The sequence below is a fragment of the Otolemur garnettii genome, unplaced genomic scaffold, assembly GCF_000181295.1.
Source record: "Otolemur garnettii isolate 467f Iridium unplaced genomic scaffold, OtoGar3 scaffold00001, whole genome shotgun sequence".
Lineage (NCBI taxonomy): Eukaryota > Metazoa > Chordata > Mammalia > Primates > Galagidae > Otolemur > Otolemur garnettii.
Genome location: NW_003852396.1, coordinates 28,211,260 through 28,226,937, shown reverse-complemented (window position 1 = coordinate 28,226,937; position 15,678 = coordinate 28,211,260). Strand labels below are relative to the sequence as shown.

At 38.2% G+C, this 15,678-nt stretch overlaps 1 protein-coding gene across 1 annotated transcript in view; it reads right to left on the bottom strand.

Moving 5' to 3' along the window:
* Nucleotides 1-15,678, bottom strand: part of C2CD3 (C2 calcium dependent domain containing 3) — a 142,218-nt gene that overhangs the window by 88,988 nt on the left and 37,552 nt on the right. Inside the window, exons 8-13 of the mRNA XM_003780906.3 lie at nucleotides 10,457-10,604; nucleotides 8,200-8,354; nucleotides 7,573-7,782; nucleotides 6,958-7,070; nucleotides 4,986-5,104; nucleotides 958-1,080 (exon numbers count right to left, since the gene is read on the bottom strand). Coding sequence (XP_003780954.1) covers nucleotides 958-1,080; nucleotides 4,986-5,104; nucleotides 6,958-7,070; nucleotides 7,573-7,782; nucleotides 8,200-8,354; nucleotides 10,457-10,604 — 868 coding nt within the window. The remainder of the gene's footprint in view (nucleotides 1-957; nucleotides 1,081-4,985; nucleotides 5,105-6,957; nucleotides 7,071-7,572; nucleotides 7,783-8,199; nucleotides 8,355-10,456; nucleotides 10,605-15,678) is intronic.

The window sequence follows — 15,678 nt, the reverse complement described above, 5'->3', positions numbered from 1 at the left end:
AAAAAAAAAAAAAAAATCATGGAGGAGGAATGAACCAGCATGATACCTTAGTGATTCTTTACATACTTTGATATAACTATTGGTAGAGAAACTATCAGAGAGAAGGCAGAAAGGGTAGGCTGGGGTCATGTAGTGAGTCTTGGACTTTTATTCTCTGGGAGACTGGGAACCATGGGGTTATTTAAGACATAGTTGTGCTGATTTAAAAAAATATACCAGGACACCAAAACAAAGCTATTCTGAAGTCACACATATAAATTCTGCCACCCAAGAATCTTGATGTACCTTAATACAAGAAAAAACCTAGTATACATTAGAATTCATTCCATGAGGCACACTGTTACAACTATTCTAATCCAACCTACCTCAATCATTTTCTTTTCTGTACTAATATAACAGCTTTTCCATTTTCCCTCTTCTCCCCTACAGTCTATTCTCTACACAGTAACATTTAAAAAATGAAAATCAAATGATATCATTCCCATGCTTTTACATTCTTTCCTTGGGTCTTAGGCTAAAATCTATACTCTTTACCCTGACCTACTAAGTTCTGTATGATATGGCTCATACCTGCCTGTCTAACCCTACTTTCTACCACTTTTCCTCTTGCTCACTATCCTGTGGCAACATTCTGTTCCTTGATTGACACCAAACCCCACTGCAGGGTCTTTGCATGTGTTATTTCCTCTCTCTGAAGTGATCTGCCCTGTGATTTTGCCTTCCCTCATTCTTCAAAGGTCACCAAAGATCTTCTTTAACCATCTCCTTACTTCTTCCCAGGTATAGTCAATATCAAGTCATACTGTTTTTTTCCTTCATAGTACTTTCATTGACCTGTTGCAATAGAAGCTCCAAAACAGCACAGATTTTGCTTTTATTAACTGCTATGCTCTCAGTACCAGCCAAGAATACATGCTCAGTAAATATTTCTGCCTTCCCGAATGCATACCTACATACCTTGAGGGGGCCAAGTTGTGTCTGACCATTTTCCTGTTGTACTGGGAGTTGGTCACTGAAAGAAAGCAGCTCTGATTGAATGACAGCTCGCAAAGGAAGTGATGCAGATCCAATGACTTCTGGCTGAGGGAAGAAGGAAAAAAAAAGTTTAAATTAAAAAGGAGCCATGGGATTATAACTGAAATTTCAACATATGATGGCTTATAAAGGAACTTGTATTTTACAAAGTAAAAAGCTTAATTATTTGGCTAAGGAATTTCTAATGGGATCCTATATTCTCTTATATTTTGGTCTTCCTTCTGGGTTTTATGATTTCTTCCTGGAAGATTAAAGAGGACTTCATAAGCCACAAAGAGGCTAGAAGATTACTTTTTTAATTAAGAGTTAGCTACTTACTCAAAATGTTCAACTTTACTATTAAAAATAAAAAATGAAATTTATATATTACAAATTTTGGCTTTATAACTAGGAAAGTTACGAAACTTAAAATACCTGATGTTATCAAGGTTATGGACAAACAAGAGGTTTGTATATGATGGAAGTTGGGAATATCAACTGGTAACATATTTTTGGACAGAAAATTTGGTAATAAATATAAAAAGCTTTAAATATTTATCCTCTTAGGTCTAGTAATTCTGTTTCTGGGAATTTATACTAAATGATAAATAATACATTAAAAGATTATATACAAACATACACAGTAAAAGTAGTTAACAAATAGAAATCAGTAGATTTCTAATAATCAGGAATTACTAAGGTAACAAGTCTTCTTTTTTGAGACAGAGTCTCACTTTGTCACCCTTGGTAGAGTGCTATGGCATCATAGCTCACAGCAACCTCAAACTCTTGGATTCAAGTGATTCTCTTGCCTCAGCCTCACAAGTAGCTGGGACTACAGTGCCCACCATAAATACCCAGCTAGTTTTTTAAAGACGAGGTCTTGCTCTTCTTGCTCAGGCTAGTCTTGAACCTGTGAGCTCAGGAAACCCACCCACCTCAGCCTCCCAGAGTGCTATAGAGTGCTAGGATTACAGATGTGAGCCACTGTGCCTGGCCTTAGGTAACAATTCTAGATATTTAATTAAGCATATCTAGGTTCAGTGCTCATAGCACAGTGGTTATGGTGCTGGCCACATGAACCAAGGGTGGTGGGTGCAAACCCAGTCCAGGCCTGCTAAACAACAATGACAACTGCAACAACAAAAAAATAGCCTGGTGTTGTGGTGGGTGCCTATAGACCCAGCTACTTGGGAGGCTGAGGCAAGAGAATCGCTTAAACCCAGGAGTCTGAGGTTGCTGTGAGCTGTGATGCCATAGCACTCTAACATAGTGAGACTCTGTCTCAAAAAAAAAAAAAAATCAAGAACATCTATACAATGGATATGTAGCCATTGAAATGCTATCCACTAAAAGTCTTGTAATAACATGAATAGTATTTGTTAGAATGTTTTGGTAAAAGTAGAATTTAAATTATATGCACAGTAAATCCCAAATACTTATAAAATTATGTGGAAATTAAATACATATTTTTGAAGAAAAATTAGTAAAAACCCTCAAGACAATGTTAAAAAAGATATAAAAGATAAAAATGACATAAAATTATACAATATATTTTATTCATTTGAAAAGATGAAGCGATATGTAAAAATGTTAACAATACTAATTTCTTGGTGATGAAATTGTAGGAAATTTTTGCCTCAAAAAATATTTTTTAAGTTTTCTTTTTTCTTTTTATTTTTTTTTGAGACAGAGTCTTACTACGTCACCCTCAGTGATGGCATCACAGCTCACAGCAACCTCAAACTCTTGGGCTTACGCGATTCTCTTGCCTCAGTCTCCCAAGTAGCTGGGAGTACAGGTGCCCGCCGTAACACCGGGCTATTTTTTGTTGCAGTTGTCATTGTTGTTTTTAGGTGGCACCATAGCCACTGGGCTATGGGCGCTGAGCCTCTTTTTTTTTCTTTTTGAGATAGAGTCTCACTATGTCGCCCTTAGTAGAGTGCTATGGAGTCACAGCTCACAGCAACCTCAAACTCTTGGGCTTTAGCAATTCTCTTGCCTCAGCCTCCCAAGTAGTTGGGACTACAGGCACCTACCACAATGCCTGGCTATTTTTTTTTTTTGATGTTGTTGTTGTTGTCATTGTTGTTCAGCAGGCCTGGGCTGGGTTCGAACCCACCAGTCCTGGTGCATGTGGCTGGTCCCCTAATCGCTTAGCTACAGGCACTGAGCCAAGTTTTCTATTAAAAATATGTATAAGCTAGGTGTAGTGGGTCATTCCTATATTCCTAGAACATTGGGAGACTAAGGCAGGAGGATTACTTGAGGCCAGGAGTTTGAGACTGGCTGGGCAATAGTGAGACACTCCATCTCTACAAAAATTAAAAAAAAAACAAAATTAGCTGGGCATGCATGGTGACATGTGCCTACTACTTGGGAGGCTGAGGTGGGAGGATTACTTGAGCCCAGGAGAATGAGGTTGTAGTGAGCTGCAATGTACTCTAGCCAGGTGACAGAGTAAGATCCCGTCTCAAAATAATCTACAAGGCTTGGCGCCTGTGGCTCAAGTGGCTAAGGCGCCAGCCACATATACCTAGGGTGGCGGGTTCGAATCCAGCCCGGGCCCGCCAAACAACAATGATGGCTGCAACCAAAAAAAAAAATGGCCAGGCGTTGTGGTGGGTGCCTGTAGTCCCAGCTACTTGGAAGGCAGAGGCAGGAGACTCACTTGAGCCCAGGAGTTGGAGGTTGCTGTGAGTATGATGCCATAGCACTCTACCCAGGGGGACAGCTTGAGGCTCTGTCTCAAAAAAAAAAAAAAAAAAAACTACAAAAGAAAAAGAAGAAAACAATAATAACAAAACATATAATTCTTCATAATTAGAAAAAAACGTTAACTAGGTATAGGAAAATGATTCAAAGTAACTGTATTGAAATATTAAGAGATTATCTTGAGTTTATGAAATCATGTGATTCTCTCCCTCTCTCTATTCTGTTATATTTCCAAAAATAATTTGCATTTTTTATATTCCCTGAAAAAACAATTAAAAAAAAGACATGCTTTCTTCATGCTATCCATAGCAAAGAAGAAGACAAAAGATTATAAAGGCTACACTTTTATAGAAATAAAAACTGCTAATGTTGGCTCAGCACCTGTAGCTCAGCGGCTAGGGTACCAGCCACATACACCAAAGGTGGGGAGTTGGAGCCCAGGCTGGGCCTGCAAAACAACAATAACATCTACAACCAAAAAATAGGCTGGCGCTGTGGTGAGCACTTATAGTCCCAGCTACTTGGGAGGCTGAGGCAAGAGAATTCCTTAAGCCCAAGAGTTAGAGGTTGCTGTGAGCAGCTGTGATGCCATAGCACTCTATCAAGGGAGACATAGTAAGATTGTCTCAAAACAAACAAACAAATAAAAAACAAACTGCTAATGTCATAGGTTATTGATTTGCTAGCTACAACTGAATTTTATAAATGTGGAATTTAGTTGATCAAAACTGCTACCCACAATTATATTATTTTGGACACAGGCTTGATATTTTATGTATCCCACCTACAAACAGGAAGTAGTATCTCAAATTAAAGCTAATAGCCTATTTCAATATAAACAGTCATCCCTCTATAACAAGGAGCAGCACAGCAAAGAAGTTAAGAACTTAGGATCTAAGGACAAAAGACTGGGATGAAGTTCTGGCTTTGACTTTTATTAGACTGAGTGATTTTAGACATGTTACTTCACTAAATCTCATTTCTTCATCTGTAAGATGAAGATAATTATGTGCATAATTCATAGAGAAGTTGTGATGATTAAATTTGATAGCGTATGCATGTAAAATCTTTAGCATACTATTTGGCATATAACAAACAGCAAATAGAGATTGGTAGTTAATAATCATAGTAATAATAAGCATTAAGTGTTACTTGAGCTTGGAGAAAATTCCTAGATTAGGTAGGAATATAACTTTAAGTATGCTCTAAATCCCTGGTGTGAATGCTAAGGCAAAGGTCAAAATCTCTCGAAGTACCTTTTTCTGTGGTATTTTCTTCATGTAAATTTGGAAAGTGAGGTTAGAATTCCACCAGTGCTCTATCATCATGCCACTAAATTGTACTGGAAACACAGATCGTTGCTGGAATTTCACCACTGTAAGGAGAATCGCACACAAAGGCACATGTTACACCACCCAACCAAAGTCATCATCATCCATGCCTTGATACCACCTGCCTCCCTTTCAAATCTAACTAAAATCTCTTTCAGGAATCTAGTCAGTATAATTTCACAGAAAGGGTTGTAGGATTGAAGTATCAGAGACAAAGAAAACCCTGGAGAATATGTAGAAGATAAGCAGTGTTATGTTGTTCTGGTTTACTATAAAAAAAGAATGGTGGCCTGGCTCCTATAGTTAATCCTAGAACTGTGCGAGGCTAAGGCAGGTGGATTGTTTGAGCTCACGAGTAGAAAACAGCCTGAGCAACAGTGAGACCCTGGCTCTAAAACTAGCCGGGCATTGTGGTAGCTGCCTGTAGCCCCAGCTACTTGGGAGGCTGAGGCAAGAGGACTGCTTGAGCCCAAGAGTGTAAGATTGCTGTGAGCTATGATGCCATGGCATGCTACTAAGGGCAACAAAGTGAGACTGTATCCAAAAAAAAAAACCAACAAAAAACAAGAAACTTCTTCATACCCACCAGCATGACTAGAATAAAAAATAATGGAAAGTAACAAGTATTGATGAGGATGCAGAGATATTAAGATGGCGTGGCCATTGTTGAAAACAGCCTGGTAGTTCTTAAAAAAATTAAAATATAGAGTTATCATATGATCTAGCAATTTCATGGTTAGATATACTGGGGGTGTCAAAAAAATACCTTTTAAGTGATATTATCTATGTATTACTTTTCAAAGTTGAATCAAATTATGGTAGGAATGTGGAGTATGACATTCACAGCACCTCTTTTAATCGAAGAAGTCATATACATACATATACTGACTATTACAATTTTAACAATTTTTCCTTTCTTAAAATGTATATACACCAAGAAAAATGAAAACACATCCACACAAAACTACGTACACAAATGCTCACAGTAGCATTGTGCAAAATTGCCAAAAAGTAGAAACAATTCAAATGCCTATCAACTGATGAACAGATAAATCAAATGTGGTATATCCACACAATGGACTAATGTTAGACCATAAAAAGGAACCAACATAGATGAAACTTAAAAACATTATGGCAAGTTGAAGAAGCCAGCCACAAAAATCACATGTTGCATGATTCCGTTTATATGAGATAAGCAGAATGGATAAATTGATAGAGATGGAAAATAGTGGTTGATTAGGGATGGCGGGGAGAGGGAAATGGGGACTGAATCCTAGTAAGTATGGGGTTTCTTTTAGGGGGGACAAAAATGTTCTAAAATTATAACGTGGTGATGGTTTGTCCCATGAGAACATGGGCAGTCCCCACATTACATACATCTGACTTACATATAACTCCCAAATAAGATCCGAGGCTATTCCAGGTAATAGGTAAGTATACCTACCTCAACTTACATACAAATTCGACTTAAGAACAAACATACGAACCTGTCTCGTTCCTAACCTGGAGACTACTTGTATACTGAAAAACAGTTAAATTGTACACTTCAAATGAGTGGATAGTATGGTATACAAGTTATACCTGTTAAAGCTGTTTTAAAAAAAGAACCACAAGAAAAATGGTGACAGTTGAAAGACTATCACATGATCTAAGTGTTAGAATTAAGTTCTTAGTTCTAGTCTCAGTTATGTTACTGACCTACTGCCTTATATCAGGATAGTCATAGTACCACTGGGCCAGTTTCCTCACTTATAAAATAAATGAATTAGAATAGATTCCCTTTGAAGTTCTTTCTAGACCTAAGATTCCATGATGCTAGTCAGGTGAATAATTAGAAATTCAAAGATTCTTCTTAAGTCATAATGTCTAAGGAACAGAAAATCAGTCTGTCTCTTACCTCCACCTGTAATTTTACTGGAAGCAAGTCGAACAACCTCAGTGACCAAAGCTGTCTTTCCCAATCCACTTTCAGAAAAGCCCACAGGAAAGTGATATTCCACAAAAAAAGTGCTAAAAGAAAAAGAAAAAGTGACTTAAAAACTAACCATATAATAAACCTATTTTCTGTCTGATGAATCCTACATATCTCAGAAGGTCCTGTTTTCAGGACCACCTGCCCTCAGAGGCCCTACTTCTTCTTCAAAGTCTTTACCAATCCTTTTAGGCAAAATTAAATTAAAAATTAAGATCCCTTCCTTGTGCTCCCATAGTACTTTCAATATAAAACATCTATTTTGGCTCCTAAATGTCTAAAATGTCATAGACAGCCATTTAAATGCTTCTCTCTCCTGCTAACTGTAAGGTCTGCAAGAACAGAGTGTGTATTTTAATTTTATTTATTCTCATACTTCATATAGTTTTGGGGATCCAGTGGAAGATTTAATATATTTCTGTTGATTGAGTGATCCATAAAAGACATGTTATAAATCATAAAGTATTATATAATTGTTGATTATTATCAGAAACACTTAGCAAAAATGTCAAATTTAGTTTTCTCATGTTAGAGACATACCACTTTTTTGCTGTTGTTAGTGTAGGTGGTCTCCCAGTAGAGCTTTTTTTGCCAGAGGTCATCTGAGGACTATCTGGAGGAACTCCCATTGTTTCGATGATAATTCTGATTGAATGTGTTCTACTCAGAAGGGCTAGTCTATCCACACTTAATGTCATTACTTGGGCATCTTCTGGAATTTCTGAGAGTATCTGTTGTTCGACCAAACTTCTGAAAGGAGTTCAGACAGTAAGGCAATGGTTAGAGGCCCAGCATGAAATAATCTAGTTTGCACAGCAAAACATAGAAAGCATTAGGGTGGCAAACATCTTGATTTATAAGTTATCAGGGAGTAGACACATCCACTTTTGTGTATCCCTTTTCATTTGCTTTCTTTATGCATATTTCCTAATGGTGCACCATTGACATGATCACAGTACACATACAACCTAGAATTCTGCTTTCTACCTTAACCATTTTAATTGTACCCATCTTTTTATTACATTTTTGTTACCATACTGACTGAGTTACTATAATTAACCACTCTGACAGTGTTGGGCAAACATAGGGCATTTCGCTTTAGGAGATCTTGTAGAAATAATATTACTTTGCTTTTGCTTCTAAACAAGTACTTGTAGAGAAGCTCACCTATTTTTCTTGCCTGCTGCCCTTTTCTTCATCTTATGATCACTTGACTCCAGAACCTTAGAAGATTTGACAAGAGCTTTCGACTGGTTCATTTTTTTAGAAGGGGCAATGTCATCATCTTCACTGAGGAAATCACTGATGCTGGTTTCAGATTTCTATGGGGAGAAAGAAAGAAAAAGATACCAAAGGATAACTACTTTAGGGATAGAAGTAAACAAACATTTTTCTAAAAGAAAGCACATTCTCTTCATATACATCATTCTCTTAAAGAGATAACTAACGTCAAGGAAATACTCTCATATTTCTCCTGGTTAAACAAAAAAGAATGCTAAGTTCATAAAAATAAACTACGAATTCAGTTCCAAGTAAATAAACAATGTCTATGGATTTCAAAGCCTTTATTCCTACCACAGTTTAAGGACAAATGATTGGTACAATGTAACTTCACGAATTATTTAGATGTAAAGACTGTTTTTTATAATCACTCCACAAAACAAATAATTCATTCTGCTTTTAATCTTGCTAAGATCAACTATTTATTATGTCACAAATTTCCTTAATAAGTAAGCTAGTAATTAAGCCCCCTGCAATTAATTTTTTGAGACAGGGTCTCACTCTGTCTCCTGGGCTAGATTCAGTGGCGTTAACACAGTTCACTGCAACCTCAAAGTCTTGGACTCAAATAAACTCCCTCCTTGGCCTCCCAAATTGCTAGGACTACAGGCATGAACCACTGTGCTTGGCCATAATTCATTTTTATTTTGAGAAAAGGGAGCTTCTTATATTACAAAATTAAAAATAAAAAGAGAAGATGGCAGTATAGTTATTGGGCTCCAAATTTTTAAAAAAGGCATAAAGCTAATACACATTCAGGAGGCCAACTCAAAGGGATTTTAAGTCTATCCTTTCCAACTCTCTTTTCCAGCATCTTAGGTGTATCATTTGTTAACCTATGATAAGGAGAACAAATTAACTTAAATAAGCATGTCCTTCTAAGAAGCAATACAACTTTAAAAAGTGGAATTACTAGCACTCTGGGAGGCCAAGGCAAGAGAATCACTTGAGTTAGGAGTTCTAGACGAGCCTGAGCAAGTTGAGACCCTGTCTACTAAAAATAGAAAAATTAGCCAGGCAGAATGGCAGGTGCTTGTAGTCCCAGCTACTTGGGAAGCTCAAGCAAGGAGGATCACCTGAACCCAGGAGTTTGAAGTTGCTGTGAGTTCCAAACCCAGATAGTCTTCATTAACGTTAGGTTGATGCAGGGGCTCATGCCTGTAATCCTAGCACTCTGAGAGGGTGAGGCAGGTGGATTGTCTGAGCTCACAGGTTCAAGAGACCAGCCTGAGCAAGAGCCAGACCTCATCTTTAAAAATAGCTGGGCATTGCCCAGCTACTCAGGAGGCTGAGGCAAGAGAATCACTTGAGCCCAAGAGTATGAGGTTGCTATGAGCTAGGACACCACTGTACTCTACTGAGGGTGACAAAGTGAGACTTTGTCTCAAAAAAAAAAAAGGGAAAGAAAGAAACTTAAGCTGGTATAAACTAGCTTGGATTTTAGTTATCTTTTCCTGACCTGGACCAAAGGAAAATCAAGAGCATGACAGCAATCTTTACACATATAAATGATTATTTGTGGAACAGGAATTGGATGTACTATTTAGAAACTACAGAAGATGCTAAGAACATACGGCTTGACATAAGAAAGAACTCTGGAAAAACCAGAACAGAATGCAGTCTTAAGGGCCAGTAGAGGTATTTGTCACTTGTAAGTAGAGATGTTTCTGGAATATTTGGAACAGGATAGTTCTGAGGATATAATTATATTAACTCTTCTTTAGAAGAGCTCTAAGAAAGTCTTATATTAATTAAGACCATAAGCTTTGGATTGAGGCAAATTTGAACTTAAATTCTGGCTCTAACACTTATTTACTGGGTCTTTGGACAAAATACGAAATCTTACTAAACCTATTTCCTCATCTGTAAAATGAAGATAATATTTTCCTCTTAAGGTTTTCAGTATTAAGGTAAGGTGGGCGGTGCCTGTGGCTCAGAGGAGTAGGGCACTGGCCTTATATACCAGAGGTGGCGGGTTCAAACCCAGGCCTGGCCAAAAAACTGCAAAAGTAAATAAATAAATAAATACATAAAGTAAGGTATATAAAATGGATAGCTTCCGTCTACCAAGTGATATCATATTGACAGCTACTAATGTTACTAATATTCTCCAATTCCTAAAACATCAGAATCAATAACTTACTGGTGCTGTGTAAAATAAGTTCTCCAAGAGACTCTGATCATATTGAGGGTCATTCAGCTCACTGCTACAATATACATCACTCCCAGGAGATGGGGAATCTGGAGGAGAGCCTAGCCCATCCCAGAAATGACCCCGGGATAAATCACCACTGCAGAGATAAGAAAAATAAAGCAGAAGGACTTTAATAGAAGCTGAACCTCTTTAGTAAAACTTTCTAAAGTTCTAAACATAGAAGAAAATATTTTAAACAAAAGACTCACATTAAACAGAAGACATAAATTTTCTAATTATGTTCCCCTTCCTCTGAGAAGCTAATAACTACTATTCAAAAACATATCACTGACAGTGATTGTGATCTCATCCCTTTATTCAACAAACATTTATTGGTCACCAACTGTGTACTAGGTCCTGAATGATAAAGATGGCTAAGCTAACACAATCTCTATTCTTCTGGTGTTGGTGGTCTAGTAAGGACAAAAAAAGGTAAAGAACTATAATTTAATGAGGTAAATATTTTATGTCATTTTTGTAAAAGGGCAAAAGCAAGGGCAAAAGAAGACTATTTATAAATATTTCTTCTTTCATTAAACAAATATATATATGTATTTAGAATTATGGCAAAATTACTATGAGGAATATAAAAATGAATAGAACTCTCTACTTATAAAGAGTTGGTAAACTAATAGGAAGATAAGCATATAAATGACCATAAACTCAGAATTTTTAAGAAATAATTTCTTGCCTGGTGCAGTAGCTGACGACTATAATTCTAGCCCTTTGGAGGCTGTGGCAGGTGGGTCGTTTGAGGTTAGAAATTTAAGACCAGTCTCAGCAACATAGTGAGACCCTGTCTCTCCAAAAAAAGAAAAAAAAAGAGAAAGAAAAAGCTAGCTGGGAGTGGAAGTGGTGGTGTGTGCTGTAGTCTCAGCTACTGAGGTGGATGAGGTGAGGATCACTTGAGCCTAGGAGTTTCAGACTATAGTAAGCTATAGTCATGCCACTGCTCTCATGCCCTGTCCCCAAGAAAAAGAAAAAATATTTCTTGGCCAGGCACAGTGGCTCATGCCTCTAATCCTAGCACTCTGGGAGCTTGAGGTGGGAGGATTACTTGAGCTCAGTTTTGAGACCAGCCTGAGCAAGAGTGAGACCCCATCTCTACTGATAAAAATTAGCTGGGCTTTGTAGTGAGCACCTGTAGTTCTAGCTACTCAGGGAGGTAAGGCAGGAGAATCACCTGAACCCAGGAGTCAGGAGTTTGAGGTTGCTGTGACCTATAATGCCACAGCACTCTACTGAGGGTGACAAAGTGAGACTCCATTTCAAAAAAGAAAAGAAAAAAAAAAAAAGAAATTTTGGCTCAGCACCTGTAGCTCAGTGGCTAGGGCACTAGCCACATACACCAGAGCTGGCAGGTTTGAATCCAGCCCTGGCTTGCCAAACAACAATGACAACTACAACCAAAAAATAGCTGGGTATTTGGAGGCTGAGGCAAGAGAATCGCTTAAGCCCAAGAGTTTGAGGTTGCTATGAGCTGTGACGCCACAGCACTCTACCGAGGGTGACATAGTGAGACCCTGTCTCAAAAAAAAAAATTTTTTTTTCTTTTTTTTCTGAAATTTCATCATTCTGGTACGTTTCCTGATAGCAGTTTTTACTTTCTATCTTTTCTTTCAAGTCCTTGTGTAACCTCCTTGAGGGCAAAGTATTTTGTCTTAATTTCTACTATAGTAACTAGTACTTAATGAATATTTGTTAATGAACTGCCTGAATTCTTTATGAAGATCTGTATAAAACCAACAATATTTATTAAATACTAAGTGCCAGACACTGTTCTATACATTCCCTTTATTAACTTTTTCCATTTTGCTTCTCATTCAAGCTAGCTGTTATATTTTTCCCTGGATTTCTTAACAGTGCATAATCACTACCGTTGATAATATTCCTACATACGTTCAGCAAGCGGACATTATTCTCTTTCTCACTTTCCCTTATTCTGTAGTAGGGTTTTTCAACCATAGCACTATTTACAGGTTGAGTCAGGTAATACTTTGTCAGTGACTTCCATGCACTTTAGATCCCTGGCTTCTACTCACCAGATGCTAGTAGCACTTCCCCATTTGTGATAACACTACCAAATGTCCCATGGGATTGTGGATGGGTAAGAATCATCACCTAGTGGATAATCACTAATCTATAGTCATCTCTCTCTCTCTCAAAGATCAGAACAACTTCCTAATCACTGAAAACCAACTAACAACTTCCTAATCTCTCTGAAGTTTCTCAGTATTGCTCCTTTTGGAAGCTCAACTTTTTGGTGTTCTATGTGACTCTCTCATTTGCCACTTACTTTCTTTCCACTCTTCGGTATATAGTTCTCTCTCTCTCTCTATACACACACACACACACACATACACACATATATATATTAAAGACAGAGTATCACACAGTTATAACAGTCTAGAGTGCTGTGGCCATCAGCCTAGCTCACAGCAACCTCAAACTCCTGGGTTCAAGTGATCCTCCTGCCTCAGCCTCCCAATTACATGGGACTACAGGTGCCTACCACAACACTTAGCTATTTTTTCTATTTTTAGTGGAGATGGGGTCTCATTCTTACTCAGGGTAGTCTTCAACTCCTGAGCTCAAGGGATCTTCCTACTTCAGCCTCCAGGAGTGCTAGGATTATAGGCATGAACCACTGTGCCCCGCCTATATTTTGTTTTGAAAGTTAACATTTTTCTGAATTTATTCACCTGTCTGTGACACATTAAAAGAGCTAGGCCAGGCACAGTCGCTCACACCTATATAATCCTAGCACTTTGGGAGACTAAGGCAGGAGGGTCACTTGAGATCAGAAATTCAAGACCAGCCTGGGGAACAGAGAAAAAAATTAGCTGGGTGTGGTAGTGAGCACTTAGAGTCCCAGGTACTTGGGAAGCTAAGGCAGAGGATGGCTTGAGCCCAGATGTTTCATGTTGCAGTGAGCTATGATGACACCATTGTACTCTAGCATGGGCAACAGACTGAGACCTTTCCTTAAAAAAAAAAAAAGTGCATGGTAGGGGAAGGACTGGAATAGACCTGTGTTCCTTGGCCATAAGACAAGCCTAATGTCAGTGCTATCCTCTTCTTTTTCTTAGACACAATTTTAACTTTTTTTTTTTTGAGACGGAGCCTCAAGCTATCCCCCTGGGTAAAGTGCCATGGCATCACGCTCACAGCAACTCCTGGGCTCAAGAGAGTCTCCTGTCTCAGCCTCCCAAGTAGCTGGGACTACAGGCGCCCGCCACAACGCCTGGCCATTTTTTTGGTTGCAGCCATCATTGTTGTTTGGCGGGCCTGGGCTGGGGATTCGAACCCGCCACCTTAGGTGTACGTGGCTGGCACCTTAGCCGCTTGAGCCACAGGCGCCGAGCCTAGACACAATTTTAAATCAAAGCACATGTGTACCTATTTTGAAAGTGAAATAGGTTTACAATAGAAGAGCTGCCTGACTTTTCAGAGACAATTACTTACAACTCCCTTGGATTTTTTTTTTTTTTGAGACAGAGTCTCACTTTGCCACCCTGGGTAGAGTACTGTGGAGTCACAGCTCACAGCAACCTCAAACTCTTGGGCTTAAGCAGTTCTCTGGCTTCAGCCTCCCACGTAGTTGGGACTACAGGCACCTGTCACAACGCCCAGTTAGTTTTTTGTTGTTGTAGTTGTCGATGTTTGGCAGGCCTGGGCTGAGTTTGAACCTGCCAGTCCTGATACATGTGGCTGGCGTCCTAGCCGCTGAGCTATAGGAACTGGGCTGATATTCCACATTTTTAAAAAACATTCATCAGCTGATGGACCTTTGAAGTCTTTCCATTTATTATTATGAATAATGCTGCTTTAAACACTCATGTATATATTTTTGTGTAGATGTGTGTTATTTCCCTTGGGTATTTACCTATAGTAATATGTTAACAGTTTGAGAAACAGACAATTTTCAAAGTGGCTGTATGATTTTATGTTTCTGTCACCAATGTACAAATGTTTCAAGTTCTTTACATCCCCATCAACACTTGTTATCATCCTAGTCTTTTTGATTCTATTGGGTGTGAAGTGGTATCTTATTGTCTTGATTTATATTTCCTTGATAACTAATGGAGTCAAGCCATCTTTTCACGTGTACATTGACCGTTTAAATATGTTCTTTGGGAAAATTGTTTATTTTGTTAAATGTTCAAACCCATTGCCCATATTTTTAATTGGATTATTTGTCCCTTAATTATTGGGTTGTGAATTTATATATTGTAGATTAGTTTATCAGATCTAAGATTTGTAATTTTCCCCCCACCTTAAGAGTGTCCTCTGAAGTACGTAAGTTTTTAATTTTGATGAAGTCTATTTTATTTTTTTCTTTTGTTGTGCTTTTGTTGTCAGACCTAAGAATCTTTTCCTAAATTCATGCTCATAAAGATTTACTTCCAGGTTTTCTTCTAACAGTTCTAAAGTTTTAGCTTTTTTATCTAGATGTTTGATCCATCTTGACTTAATTTTTGTAAATGGTGCAAAAGAAAGGTCCCACTTCATTTTTTTTTTTTTTTGAGACAGAGTCTCACTGTGTCATCCTTGGTAGAGTGCCGTAGCATCACAGCTCACGGAAACCTCCAGCTCTTGGGCTTAGGTGATTCTTTTGCCTTAGTCTCTCAAATAGCTGGGACTATAGGTGCCCACCACAATGCCCAGCTATTCTTTTGTTGTTGTTGTAGTTGTCACTGTTTTTTAATTTTTTGTGTGTGTATGTACCAGGACCATTTGCTGAAAACGACTTTTTCCCTCACTGGATTTTTTTTTTTTTTTTTTTTTTACTGTAGAGAGACATTTTTATTTCAAATTAGCAAGTGCATTCACAAGAGAGAAAAAACAAGCTTGTACAAGGGTGACTCAAACTGACTAGGCCCAGCTGTACGTGAAGCACAGACGTATGTGTCCAGAGCAAATTTCTGCACTGACGGCTGCAGGCTTCAGCAATCATCAGTGCCAGTCAACACTTCTGAAGAGACCTTTTTAAAAAGTTCTACCCGGAAGGAACATGTTTACAATTTTTATGCCTCTATCACATGTGCAGGGATAAGGGCTATATGTGTTTTTACTAAAAGATCTCTCATGTCGGGTGTACATCTGGACAAAATTTACACCTCAACGCCCTGACATAGTTTTTCTCACTTCTTATTTTCAAGGGATTAATT